The following is a 21,568-nucleotide window of genomic DNA, read 5'->3' as shown; positions in this document are numbered from 1 at the left end:
TAGAGATACATTTCATTTGAATTGTCATTCGTATTATACCAAGACATTCATAAATATGGAGCTTTCCGTGGCAGTTCGAGCAGTATTTGCATTCTTTTTCATAACAACCATCGCCTTTACGTCCTCGGAAGAAACGGTGAGTTAAACATTTTACAGTTTCTGTTCTTATTTCTTATCAATCTTTGCGTCCACGTTTCTGTGTTGCTTGTTAGATGTTATAATTTAAACAAAATGTCATGTAGAAAATTAAACTACTAGGAATTTTTTTTTTACATCTTTCTTTCTTGCATGATTATAAATTTTCCACAAAAAAAAGAAAAACTTGTTATAACTTGATAACCTGTTTTACAATTTATAATTCAACATTCTGGTTTTTAGTAGCTCATGCAGTTTTAATATGGCCACTGATAAAAAATTAAATGTCTTTTTCGATTAACAATTCTTCTTCTATATAAATTCCTTCTTTCCAAAAGAATAATCTATCTTCAACAGCCTACAGTAAAGTTTGGTTTTTGTTTTTAAATTTGCACTGCAACTTATAAAAAAAAATTGCATAACAAATTATATTTTCTGTTTAGTTATATTTCAAATTTTACAATGCCTTGATAAACTTTCTCTCATATTTTCAATTAATATCGCACGTTATGGCCTATATATCTGGCTAAGTGTATTTATTTTCCATTCGTCGCTGATGTATGCAATAACACTAAACCTGAAAACATTCGTATGTTTTTCTTTATGGTCAGGTACATAACTGTGAATATTTTCAAAATAAAATAAAACAGTTAAGACAGTTAAACAGTTATCCTCTAACCATTGTAAAACTTTGAAGTTCCAACGTAGATCTCACTAAATGTCATTAACTATTATCAAGACGCTTTAAGTTTTAAATAGATACGTATAACTGCCTAGTAACAAATCAATTTGACTACATTAGTACGCTAAGTATTGACAAACTACAGTATAAGTTAATCGTACTCAAATAAAAAAAAAAACTTTAAATTTGATTAATTCAAGTATCCAATATTATCTTGAAAGTTCTTAATTCAGGCAAATATATATATTGTAATAATAATAATTGCAGTCCGATTTCTGTTACATAAAATCACTGCAATCTTTGTTCAGGTGGCGTCTTTGTCGTTACGCGTTTACACTAGTCAAAGTTATTAATTGTTCACAATCTATTGTATCATTGAAAAAATTGGTAAATATTCTTGACCATTCCATTACTTTTTCTCTTTGTCATATAGGTTTTTAAATTATTGTTGAGCGTTGATAACATAAGGAAAATTATTGTTAATATATTCATATCATACTCAAAGTATCAACAAAGTTATTGCAATATTTAAGGCGGACCTGTAAATTATAACGTTGTTTGTTATTGGACAAACATAGACTTTCATGTAGTAACTTTGGAAATATACATGCTGAAAACTTAGACATAACAAATAACCCTTTCTGATAAAGTTTGTAATTAAAATTCGTTCTCTTTGTCCTTGTTTGTCTATCATCGTCATTTAACGAGGTTATTTTCGGTTTATTTTCGGTCTAGATTACTTAATTTTAAATCAGAAAGAACGGTTGTTTTAAGAACTTGCAATTATAACTTACTAATATATTTTCCGATTAGTTTTATTTCATTTCTTCTTAGTCAGCATCGGTTAATCTTTGAGAGTAACCTTAGACAACAATGCATTTTTGCCTCGCATAATTGAATTTAGCAATTAGCTTCAATGCAATTACTTGCATGGGTAAACTTTAATGGCTATACACTTCACTTCAATATATTCTGTATTTAACTTGAACAATTGTCAGAACTCTGAAATTGTTGTTTAGCTTAAACTAATTATATATGTTTATCTCGTTCGTTCAATTTCGTCCTTCTTGTTGTCTTAAAAGTACTTAGAAGTTCCAAATACCGGTCTCTCATGACGATTAAGACTAATGCACAAATATTGAGTTAATTTCTTAAACTATCAAAAAGTAGTTTTTAACTTGATCATAAAACCCTTAAGTACGATATTTTGATACTCCTGGAATTTACTTTATTTATTTCAAATTATGACGTTTACAACAATTGCACCCTCAATTCGTTGGACTTTTTCTTTAATGTAACGTTAGCTCAGGTTGTAACACAGATATTTAGATATCGAATATCACTAATTACTTTCACATGTATTATTTTTAGTGTATTTGCAAATTAAAGCATATTTTTTATTACATCGGCCAATATCTCGTGTAAACCTATCGCATGCAATTTGTAAAATTCATACCGTGCCGTATTTTAATGTCAACCAATAGTGTACTTTCACTGTGTAAGAAAGGTCTTAATTAATAAATACAACATACGGTTTATAGAACTCCTAATTTCTTTTCATATACTCAATTCCATAAGACATAAACTGTTTGCTGTGGTTGTTTTACACATTAACTAACGTCGTATACTTTTTTCATTGAAATAATTGATTTGTTTTATCACGCTAAAAACACTAGCAAATATGTTATACACAATAGGCTCAAGTTATCATTTAACTCAAGGTCACTTCGTTAGTATGCATGCAAAAACATTACTTCTTTCACAAGTAGGCTTTTCTTAATTCCAATCGTCTTTCATTTATCATCCCTAACAACGCTGCGATAGCACCGCATACGATCTCTGCGTCAATAGTGTAAGAAATTTTCATTTTAATGGGAATTTAAGGATCTTTATTAGTACAAAAATCATTATGTTAATTTAATTTCTCCAAACAAATGAAACGATACAACAAAAACTTTCATTGTAAAATATACCGCTCTAAACATATTGCGACGATGTCCAAATTGCTATGTTAAATATAACAAATAAAGATGATTTGTTACATTTTCTTCATTTACTGAAGTTACTACTTCTATAAACAAAATACAGGCAAATGTCATATCGAACTTAATGATATGATGAGACGACTGTTTATATGAAAATTAATGTATACAAACATTCACATTTTTCGTTAATGTATCAAAGTAAAATTCGAAATTCTTTAGTCTTCATTAAGTTTTCATCGCTAAAATAGTTTTGCAAACAATATATTTTATTTTCATCTGTGTTCCCTGAATGTATAGCCAATACCTTTGCAAATATTTCTGGTGCAAATATGAAGAAGAAAAAATTCACAAATCGATTGAGTTTGAATTCTATTTAAGGTTCAGTGAACCAATCTAACTGTCCCCCACCCCCCCCCCTCAAAAAAAATAGTATATATTTACATATATTCAATTTATTATGGCAAATATACAATTTATTATGGCAAATATTTACAGTCATTTCTGATTTTTTTTTACACATTTCACAAAGTTCGGTACACATTTCAAAATTAAAATGGAATAATTGTATAACTGTAATGGATGAAGTTCTCTAACATCATGGCGTAGGTAAGAATGTTTTTGAATAGCCATTCAGATTATTAATCATTTTAATTTGTTTAACAAAATTCTTAATTTACCTGTATATGATTATTTGATAAATGAAATTGTTCTTTACAAGCAGTTACAATCAATAAACAGAACATTTAGACATATATTTTTGATGACTTTTCTTCTCATTAATAGACTGTTCATCGGAGAAGTTTACCTTCAACTACAGATGACACTCAAAGTAAGATATTTTACCCATTGACCTTAATTGCTTTGTTTTGCCATTTCATCTAGATATAAAAAAAAACAGGTAGTTAACCAATATGAGTGAGTTTCGTTATTTCCAAGATAAATTTATGTTTTTATTTCTGTTTTTGTTTCTGTTTTATTGACAGCATCTGTGTAAGATAAACTTTACAACTTAAATTTTTGACAATTGTTTTATAATATAAATAATATCGCCCCACCCCCAAACAATATTAGAAAAGAGAGAGAGGGAAAAGAGAAAGAGAAAATATATGAATGCAAACGTGTTCTAACACAGGAAATGATATATTTACCAAATTTGATATTAGGTGTTCATGTTTCTTGGCAGGATTTTCTTTAACGGTCAAGTATCAGTTAACGTTGACACGTTTTAGTTACAAATTGAACACAAAGCATGCATATTATATAATTTTTCAATATTTGTAATTCTTTATTACAGTGGCTCATTACTTCTTTTATCAACGTTCTGAATATCCAAAAGACTGCCGAGACGTTCAAAGTCAGTGTTCTACGTCCAACTCTAGCGGAGTATACATTATCAAGCCAGGGGGATTTGAAGAACCATTTGAGGTGTACTGCAACAACGACGTTGGCGGAGGAGGATGGACGGTACGTCTAAATGGAAATGCTGATGTCATAGTTTAGAGTGATTAAGATTTATGTTAGCATATAGGTGTTATGACTTGAAAATGTGTAGGGTTTACCAACAATCGCATCCTCAACTCAGTAACGTCGTGGTTGGGGTAGTATTTTCGGAAACGATCTTTGTTAATAGTTACATGACTGGACAAAATGAATTGACCTTTTCATATTTGTGTGTTGTATTGAAGTGTTGATAGTGTTCGCAATATATTTCTTTTCTATTATAGGTCATACAACGCCGCGACAGCGGTTCTGTTAATTTCAATAGGAGTTGGTCACAGTATGAAGATGGATTTGGTTTTCTCTCAACCGAATTTTGGCTCGGCAATGAAAAGTTGTCATATTTGACGAACCAAGCAGACTACGAACTTCGTGTGGATATAGAATTATCAAATGGAGCTTCTTTCTATACAATATATAGAGGTTTTCGTATCACTGATGAATGGGGGCAATATAAGGTTACACATATTGGACCACTCGAAAGTAATGCACGTAAGTACAAAATGATAATAAAAAGTAAAAAGAAAACGTTAATGTTAATGTTAATACAATCAAAACTTTATTATTTAACAATTATAACCATTTAAGTCGTTTTCTACAATCTGCATAATCTTCTCAACGTTACTTCTTCTTATTTAACCATTTTACTTTAAAATGATTGTATTTCATGGCAGAGGTAATTGCAATCATGCTCGTCAAAATTGGAATTATTTTTTTGGTCTTACCAACTGACAGGTACATTGATCTCTACATGTCCTACGAACATGGTCTACGGAACATGTACTTGCCAAGCAACATGTGAAGATCCCAACGGACAATCTGGTTGTAATAGTGACTGCTTGGATACTGAGGGTTGCACCTGTCCAGCTGGTTTCGTAATGCAAGGGAGTGACTGTATCAATAAGAGTGAATGTGGGTGTTTCGTAACAGAGGCCAACCTGGTTGTACCGGTGAGTATTTTGCACCAGTAATTTCAATATCAAGTGACAATGCAAACGCAACAGAAATAAAACTTAAGTTAAATAACGTTACGATAACGCAAAGTGTAAGCACAATCACCATTTGAAATATATGTCTTTTTATATTTTCATCAATTTAATTTTAGAATGGAGAAGCATCCGTTAACGATGAATGCACGCAAAGGTGTTCTTGTAACGATAACCAACTGACCTGTGCAGTCTACAGCTGTAGTACCAATGCTGTGTGTGATGTCGAGAATGAAGTACGACAGTGTAATTGTAATGCGGGGTACGAAGGTGACGGTGAAACTTGTGAGCCCTTGTATACAGACTGTCAGGATGTGTATGACGCTAGACAAAGGGAAGATGGCGTGTATACAATCATGCCTACTGGATGGCCTGGTTTACCATTCGACGTAAATTGTAAAATGGAAAACGGTGGAGGATGGACCGTAAGTCTTTATTGAAACACTATGAATGTTTCAACTATGTTTTTGTGATTGTTTTATGAATAATGCTATTGTAAACGGTAATGAAAGTACGTCTTTATGTTTACCATGTATTCAGTATATTAAAAACACTTGAGTAGATGTAAATGATGACAACCCATTTACATTACCATCCTCCTCAGAAAAAACAGCGCAAAGAAATGTCTTAAGTTTATCACACTGAAATATATTATTCTATATATATTTAGTCGTGCGGTATTCTTAGATTGAATTTGTCTGTTAGCATGCTTCAACTACTCCCATCATTATATTTCTTTTATTATTCGTACCCGATATCCTTCCAGGTGTTTCAACGTCGTAACGACGGCTCTACGAGTTTTTATCAAAACTGGACTGAGTACAGAGACGGGTTTGGTGACAGCAGGAACTTATGGCTAGGAAATGAAAAGCTTCATTACTTGACGAACCAGAAAAACTACAAGCTTCGCTTTGACATCACTACTTCTAGTGGATCGGCTAAATATGCTGAATATACAGAATTTCAAATCGAGTCTGAAAGCAGCAAGTACAGAATGAATAAACTGGGATCTCACAGTGGAAATACAGGTTTGTTACATATTTGATATTTGCGCCTTGCCTTGGATGATAAGTCAAATTAAAGTTACTAGTATGTTCACAATAAACTTCATGAGAAAATGTTTGTCGCTGTTTCAACACATCTTGTTGTTAAATGTATGTTAAATATTACCTACAAAATATGCTCTAAATACACTGGATCAGAAACCCTTACAAAGAGGGTTTGATGTAACGCCCAGCACGCCCGCCTTTCCCCCCCCCCCCCCTCCACCCACATTAACAATTCATGCACACCAAGAAATTGTATCAAGTTTATAATCCATTTCTGAGGGTATATATGATAATGTTCACGCATTAATTAAAACACAAAACAGATAGAAACAGTAAAGAAAAAATTCCACACATATTTAAGTATCTTAATAAGTTGCGACTGATGTGAAGAACTATCTTTACATTCGCTAGTGTTGGCGTTTTAATATAAAAAAGCAATGAACGTTTTGTCTCGAACGAGATTTGAACCAGTGAGCAATTGCCAAAATTCTCGTTTCATCTGGATCTGTTACTTTTAATAAACAGTACAGTGTTAGATATTTACTATATCACCGTATCAGCTGGATACCGTTGGTATCATTTACAAATATTGAAGTAGTCTGACTAGCCGATGAAAAAGAATATATGCTGAATGAGCAAGCATCAGTCTAAGAACAGGAAATATTTTGGAAGAGAAACACGACCTTATATCTTCACGGAACAACTTTAAGACAAATTAAATACCAAGGGCTCGCAGAGAACACACACTACTAACATAACAATGTTTCTTTTAAGATATGTGAAAAAAATTATACCTAGAAGAGCCAAACACGTTGTTCAAAGACAAAGTCAACCCTAGATATTGATAAAATTGCAATGTGAACATAATAGCTAAAAAGTAGTTAATGGTTGGCCCAGTGAGTTCTCAGTTCTCAGATTCAAATACAATATTTACTAAATTAATCATAATATTTAATATCATTAGACAATAGTTTCCTGTAGATATGCCTATATTTGTTATTAAACATCATTAATTTTATTCCAAATCAATCGTCATCTCCTTTGAGAAGTAAGCCTGATTAAAATAAAGAGCAATACAGAATAAATAGGCAACAAGAAGTATATATAACGATCACGGAATTACCCCATTAAATGTAAATTCTGAATCTCTCTCAACGTGTATCTCCTTCACCCCCCCCCCCCTTCCAGTATACTGCAAAACGTATTATATATCCCAAGAAAAGGGTGCAATATATCAGGATACTTAATGTTGTTGTGCCGTTTTGCCGTTTTGCTTCGCAGGTTATTATTTCTATTATAACAAAGGAAAACAATTCAGCACGCATGACCGAGACAATGACGGATGCGATACCTTCAACTGCGCAGAGAAGCACAGAAGTGGCTGGTGGCACTCGAATCTTTGGTGCTCTCATTGTTATGGAGACTATTGTCATTATTTCTAATACGGAAGCAGCTGCCGTACAGTTTGTACTGTTGAAAACCTAAACGGGGACTACAATAGAGGCAACGGAGAGAGGATCTTTTCTAATGACTATAATTACTGCAACCCCCAAACTGTTGAGATGAAAATTCGACCATCCTCTTGAGTCGATGGCGGATAATATATCATATGGTTTCTGTCAAAACCATTTGGAAAATATGAGCTGTAAAACGAAAAGATATTTTTCGTTAGGAGAACAACAAATCACTTGGAGGACACGAGCCCTTCGTAGTATCGATAGATGATGTATCATCTTCGAGGATTGAAACATCTCAAGAAAAATGTAAACAGGAGATTATTTGTTCAAATGTGAGACGCAGACTGCAAACAAAAATTCATTAATCTTCAGACACATTGTTGAATATTCCTTGAACTGCAATTTTTTACATACACACAACTGATTGTTCTTCAACTGTAATAAATATGATTCAACGAAATGATCATATCAGTGTATTTATTTGGTTTCTTTTGTTTATATCAATGAAGTACAGTAGCGTAACCAGCGAGGGGGGGGGGAGGTGGGGCAGCTGACAAGAGCCCCCAATCAAATGTCTATCCCTGTCATTGCGTATGAATGAAATTACCTCGATAGATGTGCACCATCAATTATTCTACGTTTGAAATTTTGTCTGATGACCTTGTCTTCCTAGCTTCATATTGCCAAACAATATCGTATTATAATATCCGTGGTCGTCGACCATGTCATTATGTCAGTCTCATCCTGTTTCTGTGTTTATGATATCAACTATTGTTTCACACATTCTGTTCCTGGACTTTGTGCCAAACACAATTCGTAAAAGAATGGTAAAGAAAAAGTATCCCCAGCTCTCAATATCCATTGAATAATGTGGTAGAGGAGAAGCAACTTTAACTTCCAGATTAATTTGAGATTAGATTTGATTGCACTGTACCATGATAACACAACAGTGTATATCAAAATATTACCATACCAGGCTTCTGGATTGTATTGGAAGGGTTTGTTAGCATCTCTATTTTTAACATTAAATATGGAAGTTAAAGTTGCTTCTCCGTTAACCCTCACAGTTAAAGGGTATGAAGACTCGCGCAAAAAGAAACGTCTTATGCCGGTAATCTGAAATAGTTTCGAATGAGGTGTACAGAAGTGTTAGACACCACCACAAACCCAGAAAATACACACACAGCTTGCTACAGTGCTGAGTAGACACCGGTGTACAGTCAGTACATACGGCTGCGGTCAATACCCACAGCACAGTGTACAAACGATACAGCGATGGACATCTCAGGTCCAGCTAAAGATACCAAGGTATCGATTCATTACTGTCTGCACTTTGTAGCGACAAGAGAAAATTTCACTTGCAAGCAACGGAAAGTTAACTTTTTAAAGATATCGGCACGCTGTTCGGGGCGAGTCTTCAATGCCTTTAAATTTCGTGTGCAGTATAGAATGTTTTCATCATAACCAGGGGGGGGGGGAGTGGTAGACGTCGAATTATTTTAAAATGTTTATGCATTCTATTATATCGATGCTTAAAACAATTAACGAGCCATAAAATCAAAAGCGTGGGTGAGTGGATGGGGGTAAGTCGGATCACTGTAATGTAAACATGTTTTGGTGCGTCCTGCTTTTACGGAATCTTTAGCGAGCCGCAAGCTCTGTCTTAACCGACATTATAGTAAAATATAAGACTAAAACCTGAAAAATTATATTTAATCAATCATATTGTGGTACTTTTGAAAATACCTCGATTATGTACAAAATAATTACCATATTATAACATAAAGTGAGACGAATACATAATGTTATCAAATCGCTATCTACTTCAAAAGAGATAGACTGTGAACGACTCAATGTCAGTCCTCCGATATAAATGATGAACCAGGTCATCCAGACGGTAGAAGGATACAAGCACCTTTTTGTGTATGACAATCTTCTTAGAATTCCTGGCCTTCTGGCTTTAGACGACATATCGGAACATGTTCTTCGAGGAGGAGGGGGCAGGCGGGTGGGCATCCAAATCTCCCATTAATAGTGCGGATAAAATGACTCTTTGTATTTAGCCAGGAAGAATTACACCATGCACTTGACGGGTGAAACTCCCCCCCCCCCCCCATGCCCACTCAACCTAGGCCTAAGCAAGGTTGTATTAGCACAATTTTACGTGAGTATTTTGTAATAAAGGCTCAACATTTCGAGATTAAACGTCGAAACACTCCCTCCATCCCCCATTCCCCGATCCCCTCAACTCCTACTTCCTAAAAGATTCATACATTTGCCAAAAGACCTACATTTAATAACACATAAACACGTAAAATTAACACTTGTATTACACATAAGTAGTTAAAATTATGCGACATATAGGCTTTCTTATCTATACAAGAGTTTCTTTGAAGAGGAATGGATATCCCTCCTCTTAGACTGAGCCAAGGGCGGTAATCAGCCAGCATTGTCGCCCAAACTCCCGAGAAAAATAATTTCTGGCCACGAGTTTGGTACAACTATTTGGGGTAAAATGATGATCAGATATCAAATAAAATGATGTTTATAAACCTTCGATTACCGATTTAGATTTTATAATTGCAGCGATTGTCCTAAACGTCTCATTATGAGCTATAAAATTACAAATTCGTTCCCGACACACTGGGCAAGCCAAAACCTACCAGGTCAGAAACCTGGATGGATCATTTTACATATTCTCGATAACTATTTCACTACTTCATGACCAAGCGCAAGGTGGATCGACAGGCCTTCCACATTCTTAGCGATGTTCCTGGTTGTGGATGTGGTAAAGTGTCGTGGATTTAATGTAAATAACTAGTTTGAATAAGCCGTATGTTTTTCATGATGAATTGTATAAGCACCGGTTTGTAGAACGGAATTAACATAATTTTGAAGTAATTCCACAAAATCGTATACCGGTGCTGTGGACGAGTGGATAAAAGCGGTGGCATGTACAGCAACGAGGCTTAGCAATTGGGAGGTTCATGATTGGTTCGATACCCAACTGGGTTATAGGAAGGAGCAATCTACGGTTTTCCCATCGAAAAAGAATTTATCATTGCAAATGTTAAAATGTTGAATTGGAAGCCACCCGACGTCATCATCATCATCATCATCATCATCATCGTCATCGTCATGGTCGTCGTCGTCGTCATCGTCATCATTATTATTATTATGATACTTTTGGCAAGAACATGATGCAACTCTCTCTCTGGGTATTAAAAGCCTTGTGCTCTATAAAATGTGGTATTCGTACGAAATTCATGTATGTGTTGCTTGATTCGTCAAATATTATTAGTTTCATTGCAAACTATAGCAACATAATACATTGAAAACGCATATTCTTGGTGTAAGATGTTTCAATGGCAAATTACGGAGAGCCAAACGTTCCATAAATGTCGAAAAAGGAAGTGAAATGTCCAAGTTAATAATATATGTCCTATTCGATATCAACATGTTACAATTCCATATGAACATGTCGAAACAAAATACCAATATGTCATGACGTCTATCGACATGTCAAATTCAACATCAGCATGTCGAAAACTTGTAACAGCATGCCACTTCTACATTGGTCATGTCAACATTGCTTGCTAGATACAATATTGACGTCATGCTATAATTTTGGCACATCGGCGCGCGCCATATCTTTTCATTAATGCCCAAAACTATATATATATATATATATATATATATATATATATATATATATATATATATATATATATATATATATATCGAGATTTATATGAGAATGTCCAAAACTTGTGTCAGCATGTTGAGAGAAGGAAATAAAATATTCAAGCCACAGGGATCACGTTGATGCCTTAGTACAATTTTTGGGCCATTTGTCTATTTTCACATGATTAATTCCTGTGTGGGCAATTAGGCCTTTGAGGTTGCTGCATGGGCCCTGTTACAGTAACAAATTAAGTCATTGGTATTTTTGGATACCGCAATGTCCAACAGGGCCAACACCTCTAAAAGAATTATCCTGCTTTTTGTTAACATAATCAAATCATGTGTGGGCCATGGGCCCTTTATGGCTGTTGCCTGGGGCCCGGTACAGATAAAAGTCGTAGATGGTATTTTTGGTAAAAATTGCACTAAGGCATCAACGTGATCCCTGTGGCTTGAATATTTTATTTACACTGACGTTGAACATCTCAACAATCTTTAAATATTCAGAACTTTGCTAAAACAAATATGAATCACCTGTTAATAATCGCCAATCAGCCTAATCGTAGGTCAAAATTGTTTATTTTTAATTGTACATTTTAACCAGGGCTACATGACTGGATGTATCTTGGGTGGTCTTTGTTAGAGCTATTTGAGAATCTCTGCAGACAAACAAGATAAGTATAGATCAGGGGTTCCCTCACTGGGGTGCATGAACCCCAGGGGCGCGTGAGTCCATCCCACGGATTTTGTGAGACGTTTCTGAAAGTCCAAACTAGAGTACTTTTTGTTGAAATAAAATCTGATATATGATATAATTTAGTAATGTACAAAAGTCGTACCTATTGACAACTGTTTTCGCGGTCCGTACGCAAATTTTGCCATAGAAGTACCGTACCATGCATGTGATAAATAACTGAATTATGAAACAGACACAGGCCGCATGACTCTGGTGAAGTTGGTGTACGCATGACAGTACAATATTACTCTATGAACTTGATCTTTATGCGCATTATAGTAAAATAATGACTCAGATCGTGTCGAATCGTTGGGGGTTCGTGGACAACTCTGATATCCACATGGGGTTTGTGAGGGGATAAAGTTAGAGAAACCCTGGTCTGGAAGGTTTCTTAGCATATAGGCGGTGTCGTGTGTACTTTTATTCCTTCTCGAAGGCCTCGTGATACTCCAATTATCATAATAATTGCCGATCACCTGTTTAGGGTCTCACTGTGAAGGGACGTTGGTTGAGGGTGAATCACGTTGTTTGGTATTTCGTGCACATGCTCTATCTTGGGTGACTTTAAGTAGTTAAAGGGGAACCATTGCTGGACATATTCACTTCTCAATTAGAAAAACTTGATTCCGCAATGGGGCCCATCAATTTTATATAGAGGTCAATGTCATATCAGTCCTACACTGTGCGTGAAATGTACGTTTACCAATCCTTGAGTCAACAAAATCAGTTAAAAGACGTGACAGTAATACAAAAACGCCGGGTGACCTTTCCTTAAAACACGCTGTGGGATTGACTAGTTCAAGTTAACACGTATGCAGTTTAACCGAACAGAGGAGAAGTGCACTAGAGAGCACCAAGATAAAATGATTAGACAGGTAGTTTGATTTGCAAGCTTGACCATACATATTTCAAAAGATTCCTTCTACCAATAACTACGAACGGAATTTTGTTAGCTATAGAACTGATGCTCAACTCCCGATACCTTTACGAACGGTACTATAAATAGGAAATATACATCAGCGCCCTCTTTTAAGTTTGACCACACGGTCAATACAAAACAGGCACGGTTGCAACGTAAGTGTTTTATATCTGAGTCTGATAATCTAAATCATGAGTAGTTCTTTAAAAACAATTGGCCACCAAATAATTTAATATACCTGTTGTACTGTGGAATACATTGTAATGACTCCATGTTAGAATTTGCGATAGTATCGTAAAAAAAACATCATTTCAGCGGTATTCTAGTAAAAACAAAAGAAGATACTTGCTGCTACTAAACGTTTTTATTCAATACAAAATTTCGCATAGAAAGAAAATTACATGCCTGTTTTTATTCATATGTGACACAAAAGAGGATATCATAACATGCTTCCATTGTTCTAAGATAGCTTCATCGTGTTTTATATGCACCGCTGTTTCTTCGAGCGTACGTTATTGTCGAACATAAGGAAATGCGTTGCTACTGCTGTTTATCGGTGTATAAATAAATTAACTTTTCACTCGATTTAAATAATTCATATATTTGTAATACGACTGGAATATGTACTACGTCGACTTTCATAGCATCCAATTTTCCATAGAAATCGTCCACTCTTCTTTTCAATTCGTGTTCAGGCTCTGAAATCAGTTGTTGTGAGTAAATCTAATGGTCCGTATAGGTTTCCTCGTCTCACGAAGGTCGAATTTTCATTTCGACGGATCCAATGTTACAGTTGTAATAATAGTCAGTGAAGATCTGTGTGCCCCGTTCACCGTTGTAGACTCCATTGAGGTTGTCATCGGTACAAATTGATTGACAGCTGCTGCTGTATTGAAAATAATGACAATAATTGTAACTATAACAATAAGAGCAATAATAATTAGAGTGCCACCAGCCGCTTCTATGTAGCTGTGCACAGTGGAAGTTACCGCAAGCATCGTTGTCTCGGTCATGTGTACTGAATTGTTTTCCTCTGTTGTAATTAACAAAGTTACGACCTGAAAGACAAAAACAGGAAAGTCGGTTGGTACATTGATTACGGTAACGTGCAGTAACAAATAATCCCAATGTTTTCTAATTGCTATAAGTTTAGATTATAGTTTACCTTAAGTCGACATTACTGCAATTTACGCAGTGGTATTCTTATTCTTATTTAAATATGTTGTACTATGTATTAGCATATTATTTCAGATTTGAATGTATTGTTTGATCTATATGTATCAGTTACGTGGCTGTGAGAACTACGCATAGTTTTAGTGATAATTTGAATGAATAATTCCAGTATTTACCATTTTGGTATAACATAGTGGACAGGAAACATCTAACTATTCGAATGACTTACTAGTATAGGATTCTTAATTATACTATACAAATGACCATTGAATCATGTTTGTAAGGTCAGTTTTCTTGTGTGCATCTCATAATGCATGTATGTTTTGTACGGTTTGATGATTAGAGCAGGGTGTGTGTTTGTGTGTAAGCATGTTTCACTTGTGAAAATGTCAGCCGTTTGCTGTAGTCGTTTTCCGATCATGAGTTTGTGTGAAGATTGTAATTTGCTATCGACGAATCTGATGTAGCATAATTGTTTAGTGTTTAATCTCCATCTGCTTCGAGATGATTGAAAAACGAATCTTTTGTGAGTCTTAACTTTAATCAATCAAGCTGCCAAATGTTAAACACTTATAACTGTATTAATATTGTGATGATTTAAATTGCTTCAGGCTATGTTCATGGTTGTATGTTAAATTAACGCAGACTCCAAAGCTACTGTGTTAACATAATCAGCCCGTCCTTTAACATGATGACTCTAACTTTAGCTCCCGAACCGGTTAAATGTAACTTTTGTGTAGGATAACTGGTATTAATTCATTATCAGTTAAAAATCGAGAGAAAGTAAAATTAAAACTCGGTTTAAAATTAAAACAATGTGCCAATGCTTTCTCTCACACGAAAAGAACAGTGTCGAACTCATGACCCTTGACCTATATTAGCTCTTCCTCAAACAGCTGTACTTCCAGGGTTTAATGTTTGAAGCGTAAGAATTACACATAATGGTTACATATCGTTTATTGAAATTGATTACATTTGTTATGCACAGAAGGGGTATTAACTATAAACATTGCAGATGATCAGCCAGCACGTGCTTTTATATGAATATAATACGCACCAAACTCTTGAAACCGAAAGGCTAAGAGAAGAGGAAGAGCATTTACAAACCTGTATTGCCACTACTCCTATCTCCGAGTTTATTCAATCTGTAGTTGTTGCTTTCAGACTCAACTTGAAACTCTGGATATTCAGCATATTTAGGTGTCCCGTCGGAGGTAGTGACGTCAAAGCGAAGCTTGTAATGTTTCCGATTTGTCATGTAATGAAGCTTTTCATTACCTAGCCAGAAGTTTTCACCGTCACCAAATCCTTCCTGGTAAGATGTCCAGTCCTTATAGAAACTAGTAGAATCATCAGTCCGACGTTGAAATACCTGAAAGTGTGTGAGCAAATGTGTAAACAAGTGAAAACCATTTATTATCGATCAATCAATGGGTTTAAAGAAATTGTAAGTTTTGATAATGCAATATCAGTAAATGCATGACACATAATCGTATGCAATAGCAAAGCAGTTCATTTTGTGTTTTTAAGCTGTTCTAGAGAACGCATTAGAATAAGCTTGTATGTAAAGTTATTGTCTCTTACTTTTATAGATTACTCTGGACTGAGTAAGTTTACTATTATTCAGAGTTCCTTTAGTATTTTCAATAATGTATTCGAATTGTATCTTGTAAATTTAAATATTGTAAATAACTCGGAAATGTAATTTCCGTAGCGAAGTGTATATTTGGATTATAAATATTAGACAGATCATCGGCTAAACTTAAAACTAATACCTCTTAACACGTTTCAACAGTCAGAAAGAACAAAAGACTTACTGTCCATCCTCCACCATTATCCATTTTACAGTACACACTAAATGATGAACCCGACCATCCAGACGGAAGGATTGTATAAACACCATCTTGTGTATGGCCGGCGTCGTAAACATCTTTACAGTCTTCATATAAAGATTCACAACTTAGTCCGTCACCTCCATAACCTTCATTACAAGAGCACTGTCTCACTCCAGCGTTAATATCACATACGGCATAAGCACTGCACCTGTAGTCATCTTCACAGCTTAATCGGTTATTGCTGCACGAACACTTCTGTGTGCAGTCATCGTTGACATATGTTTCCCCATTCTAAAATACAAAACAGTAACAATATATTAGACCAAAAATAGTCATTGCTTTCGTGAGTAGTCGCAATATTAATATATAGTTAAATAAAATTAAGTACTCACTGGTATAACCAGGTTCTCATCTCTTATGAAACAACCACAGTCACTCGTAGGGATGCAGTCACTTCCATGCATTAAGAACCCTGTAGGACAGTTACAACCCTCACTACCCAGGCAGTTATTATTACATCCACCCGCTCCATTGGGATCATCGCAAGTTGCTTGGCAACTGCAGGTGTTGTAGATCATATTCGAAGGACAGGTTGACAGTGCTGAGCCTGGATGTGAAACAAATATGTAATATTACTTTATGGCAAAACCAGAGTTTCCGGGCTAGAAATAACGCAATGAAAATGTGTACACAATGAACAAACGAAGGAAACGCGTTTGCATTGTATTGATGGAAACGAATGTAAAATACTTGGAGGTAAACGATCGGTAGTTCTTGATTAAAGACTTTATCAATCATCTCAGCCACTTACCTAAGTTGCTTTCCAATACTCCGATACTGGATATCATATATTGACTCCATCCGTCAGTGATACGGAAACCTTTGTAAATAGCATACAAGGCTGACCCATTATAAAGAGTAATATCCACACGAAGTTCATACACTTCCTGATTCGTCAAGTACGACAACTTTTCATTACCGAGCCAAAACTCAGAGGACAGGAATCCAAATCCATCTTCATACTGTGCCCAACTCCTGTTAAAATACACAAAGCCACCCTCACGTCGTTGAATGACCTACATAAAGAAACGAGTTTTAATACATTTTCCTGTTGCTTGTTGTTTTTCTGGTGGTTGCAATTGCTAGCTTAGTGAAATTGGTAAAAAATTGACATCTTTTGGTCAAACTATGTACTCATAACTCTCTGTAAAAATAATTGTTCACGTTCAGTGTTATGATATGAATGCAACAATGATGTCATCTTGGTAACTGAGTTAAAACTATGTTTGCTTCTCTTTACAAATCCAGTTCATTTCATTTTCACGAGAAACCAATATCTTTACAAAAATTATGTACTAATGAAATCCAAATAGTTACACATCATATTGATAGCTAAGTAAATATTTCAACTTTAATATATTACAGTGATAAATTAATCATCAAATTGTTTAAAAAAATTGACATGCATTATGTATCTCCGAAAATAGCAGCACGACACTTATTTTAAAGCAAACTCTTGGCAGCATTTTTTGAAATAGTCATGGACGTACCGTCCATCCTCCTGTGTCTACATTGTTGTTGCAGAATACTTCAAATGGTTCTTTATAACCATCTGGCTTGATGAGGTATACTCCACTGGAACTTGATGTGGAACACTGACGCTGGACATCTCGACAGTCCTTGGGATATTCAGAACTTTGATAAAAGAAATACGATCCACCTGTAAGAAAAGCCAAATAATTTCTGCACTACTTTTGCAGGTGATAATAATAATTGCAAAAAAGGAATATATATTTGAATTAAGTTATAATCCTCACAATGAATATCTCAAAACATACCGTTAATGCACATTTTAATTTCCACTTGTTTTGGACATTAAACCGAAAAGAATTTCTTGACAAGGACGTCGTCCAAATACAGTTTGACTAATAGGAAAAACGCCTTGCATGTTATTGACTCTCGTTAATTCGATATGTTTTTCTTATTATTTTTATTTATGTTAATCAAGGTTTAGCCACTTGGTTAATATGTCTCTCACTTGTGTAAATTAATTATAATATTAAACTTAGATAAGCTGCCGTTTTCAACTGTTCTTGCCTCTTTGCATTGTCAAGAGCATTGCTATATTGAGATTTAACATGATGATTAAATTTGTAGCATCATGTACTCTCAATTACTGAAAAAAAATAGTATTAGTCACCTAAGCAAAGCAAAATTAAACGTACTGTAAACAAAAATATAATAACTTAAAAGGCAACATATATCTCACTTTGAGTGTCATCTGTAGTTGAAGGCAGGCTGTGCTGATGATTACTCTACAAATAAATAATATATGATGTCTTGTAGATATGGAAAAAAATCAATGCACGTGTTCTCTCATAGTGGAAATCGTGAGATACACCTCACCGTTATTAAACGTGCGAAAATTATTGTCAATGCAACCAAATTCGTTCTTTGCATTCTAACAAACATTTCTGTTACCTTCGTTTGAAGACTACATTGATCCGGTGGTAGCCTTACAAAATGAATACATTGATCAATTTAGGGATATATACTTAAAAATGTCTTACAAGTGTAACTTTGTTGAATATTGACAAATTCGAAGAAGCACCGCTCACGTTTATCCATGATGTTAAACGTTAACAAGATCGAGCTTGATGAATGTAACTACTAGTAGTCTGTCTTAAAGACATAATAAATGTAACTTACAACAATGTAACTAACGTGCATTTGTCTCATTGAAAACGATCGAAATGGATACCGTCTAAACGAATTTATTCTAATTCTTCTAGCAACCTTCATAGATATCCTTGCTACCCCAGCCGGCCCTGACAACAATATTACTCAATTTAAAGACCATATTAAACAATCTAGTAAATTTTGATATTTCACAATTCGCCCTAACTTTTCAGGATACTAGCATGTTTAATAACGATATTATTGTGCCCATTAACATGGTTATAGAACTTATGATGATAATGAGTATGATAATAATACAGGGAAAGAAAAAGTCAGTTACGTCAAACTCTTGGCACAATTAATTATCATTGCGTAACCTCATCAGGGTATGATATTTTGCAACTCAATCCTCTTGGAAAAAATATAGTGTACTAACTCCAAATCCGATCCATCATATTATCGGCCCATCAGCCTTATCCCTGATCCAGGCATTCATTTATATCTTCTTAACAATTATTTGAGCACTTTTATAACAATAGTATCACTCTCTCTAACTCTTCCAAGAGAGGCCTCAGAGACAAAAAGTATATTTTACATCCCACATTTTGAAAGAATCAAAGAATAAATGAAAATGGCTTTATGGAAACCCCATGCAAACTTGATACTGTCGCTCTTTTCTAAGTTTCTGTTTTGTAGTGACTGAATGAATATGAATAAACCGAATGGAACAGGACCTTATGTGTGTTTTAGTTGGTTCATTGTGTATATATCACTAATGTCGAAACAAGCGGGTGCAGGAGATGAGAGCCCAGACTCCCCAGTCAAATGTCTTCCCCAACCCCCCCCCACCCCCTTACCAAAAGGTGATATTGTTTGGCAAGAAAAAAGTTGGACCAAAATTACTAAATGCATTTAAAGTCTCCATTAAATCAGTTTGCGATGGACGTTATCCGTAATTGACGGGAATTGCGTATCATGTTAAATATTATCCTATCAGTTTACTTTCTAGTATAGCTACGAAGCCCCATCCTCATCCATTCGTCACACATTGTAACCAACGTGATAACCGGACACCATTATTGTTATAGTATGTGTACGTTTATAACTTTATAGCATCGTTGGACAAACAGTTCTGTAGTTGCTGAATGAAGCCTCAGCCGAAACTGAGCGTCATATACAAAGGTATTTATATCATGATTATAGTAACGCAAGAACATTGAGATAGCTTAAAATGTACTGTTCAAATTATAGTCCAAACAAAAATGATAACTTCAAACAAAAAAATTAGAAGGACAAAAACTGAACCTAATTGTCAAAATCACATCGCTGTACCATGTTTAACATTGTATACTAATTCTTATTTCGATTCGGCAAGTCATTATTAAAATAATACACCGATTGTAAAGAAATACATAAGATTTTGTAAACAAAGTGTGAGCGATGCATTTATGTACTGTAAACAATATGAGAACATAGCACAAAAGGTCTCAGAAGATTTATGTTATAAGAAATCAGTTTTAACATAAAATATAATATTCTAATTATGCTCTAATAACGGTCAGACACCCATTTATCTAGATACCATAAAGATTTGTGAAGACTTCAACATCTACTAGTTAAAATACCACTGTTATTGTTCGGAAGTGTTCATTATGTTTACGCTTGAAATTCTTTCCGTTTATTATTAACTTCCCTAAAACAATATCTGTACAATGTAAGACACGTAATAGTAAATCACGATTGAAGAGAGACAAATGTATGACTTTCAAATATGCAATATATTTGGAAAATACGGTTAGTTTCAAGGTTGTTAAGTAACAATGTAAATTACAATGTAAATATGCCAGTTTGCAGACGTTGGATGTATAAAAGTAGCATAAACGATAGTGCAATATTACTATGCACGTATGCAGATGTTGCTATGTAGCTACATATTTTGTGTTGTCGGAGCTACGAATTTTCGCTTTGGTGATATCGATGCGATCATGTAATACTAGCCTAAGCGCGACAGGACAATACAGGGATAGGGTTCAGTTTTACACAATCTAGCAAGGTGCAAGCACACTTGTTGTATGCTGTTTAGGGGTTATATAATTGATAGTATCCAAGAAAGCAGGTAGCCAACGTTATATGGTGTGAGGGAACAAAACAAATTTTGTCACCACTCTAAGAGTCCGACAACTAAAGTTTCATGATGCGATTAAGGTTCTAACCTAGCGGCGCAAGGATATTTTTTGTTAGAGGGAGGATATTACTTTTTGTGGTCCAGAATGGTTCAAAGGGGACGTTTGTCAGTTCCCTTTGGGATTTTGTTTAAAATCGAGGATCCTTAGATGCAACACGGTGCAATATTTTGCAACTTTGCACAAAAAAATATTGAAGGGTTTTCGACTGCATATATTTACTATTAAAGTAATACTTCAGGATATTTTGTAATTGTCTGTGTGCCAATAGAGATTGGTTGGTTGGTCCTTCTGGGGATTGAAAACGCCAAATGGGTGCGTGGTTGCGCCCTTGCTCTATCCTCTGTATCGCTTCCAAATTTAGTTGGGGCACCAGCACAAAATTTGGCTTACATTCGTTAAGGGGAAGGATCTAAGGAACATGTTTACTTTGTTAAATGGGAAACGATGATATTTTTTCCATCATCTATCATAAATGTTGTAGTATAGCTCCAAATCTTATTAATGCACCTTCCCAGCTTCGTCCCCGAAGTATTATGCAGAGAAACACTCTGCGCCTGCCCCCTCC

At 34.9% G+C, this 21,568-nt stretch overlaps 2 protein-coding genes across 2 annotated transcripts; one reads left to right on the top strand and one right to left on the bottom strand.

Annotated features, from left to right (window-relative positions):
• LOC139973650 (uncharacterized) lies at positions 1-8,251 on the top strand. Its single transcript, XM_071980469.1, has 8 exons — positions 1-136; positions 3,586-3,631; positions 4,097-4,266; positions 4,527-4,791; positions 5,035-5,249; positions 5,405-5,710; positions 6,052-6,313; positions 7,616-8,251. Exons 1-8 carry the CDS (start codon positions 56-58, stop codon positions 7,774-7,776), a joined length of 1,506 nt encoding a protein of 501 aa, XP_071836570.1. The 5' UTR covers positions 1-55; the 3' UTR covers positions 7,777-8,251.
• Positions 8,252-13,475: 5,224 nt separating this feature from the next.
• LOC139973651 (techylectin-5A-like) lies at positions 13,476-18,498 on the bottom strand. Its single transcript, XM_071980470.1, has 7 exons — positions 18,408-18,498; positions 17,689-17,858; positions 16,950-17,214; positions 16,531-16,745; positions 16,121-16,429; positions 15,411-15,675; positions 13,476-14,188 (listed from the first exon to the last, which is right to left on the bottom strand). The coding sequence occupies exons 3-7, from the start codon at positions 16,984-16,986 to the stop codon at positions 13,881-13,883; spliced, it is 1,134 nt and encodes a 377-aa protein (XP_071836571.1). The 5' UTR covers positions 16,987-17,214; positions 17,689-17,858; positions 18,408-18,498; the 3' UTR covers positions 13,476-13,880.
• Positions 18,499-21,568: the final 3,070 nt, after the last annotated feature.

The sequence above is a fragment of the Apostichopus japonicus genome, chromosome 9, assembly GCF_037975245.1.
Source record: "Apostichopus japonicus isolate 1M-3 chromosome 9, ASM3797524v1, whole genome shotgun sequence".
Taxonomy (NCBI): domain Eukaryota; kingdom Metazoa; phylum Echinodermata; class Holothuroidea; order Aspidochirotida; family Stichopodidae; genus Apostichopus; species Apostichopus japonicus.
This window is presented reverse-complemented; position numbering and strand designations above follow the sequence as displayed.

Excerpts from the sequence above, each read along its gene's own strand:
- LOC139973650 (XM_071980469.1), top strand. The coding sequence starts at position 56 with ATGGAGCTTTCCGTGGCAGTTCGAGCAGTATTTGCATTCTTTTTCATA. Across the intron at positions 4,267-4,526 it reads TTGGCGGAGGAGGATGGACG|GTCATACAACGCCGCGACAG; the intron begins GTACGTCTAAAT and ends TTTCTATTATAG. Across the intron at positions 6,314-7,615 it reads ATCTCACAGTGGAAATACAG|GTTATTATTTCTATTATAAC; the intron begins GTTTGTTACATA and ends TTTGCTTCGCAG.
- LOC139973651 (XM_071980470.1), bottom strand. The coding sequence starts at position 16,986 with ATGATATCCAGTATCGGAGTATTGGAAAGCAACTTAG. Across the intron at positions 16,746-16,949 it reads AGTATTGGAAAGCAACTTAG|GCTCAGCACTGTCAACCTGT; the intron begins GTAAGTGGCTGA and ends TTTCACATCCAG. Across the intron at positions 14,189-15,410 it reads TAGGAGTAGTGGCAATACAG|GTCGTAACTTTGTTAATTAC; the intron begins GTTTGTAAATGC and ends TTTGTCTTTCAG.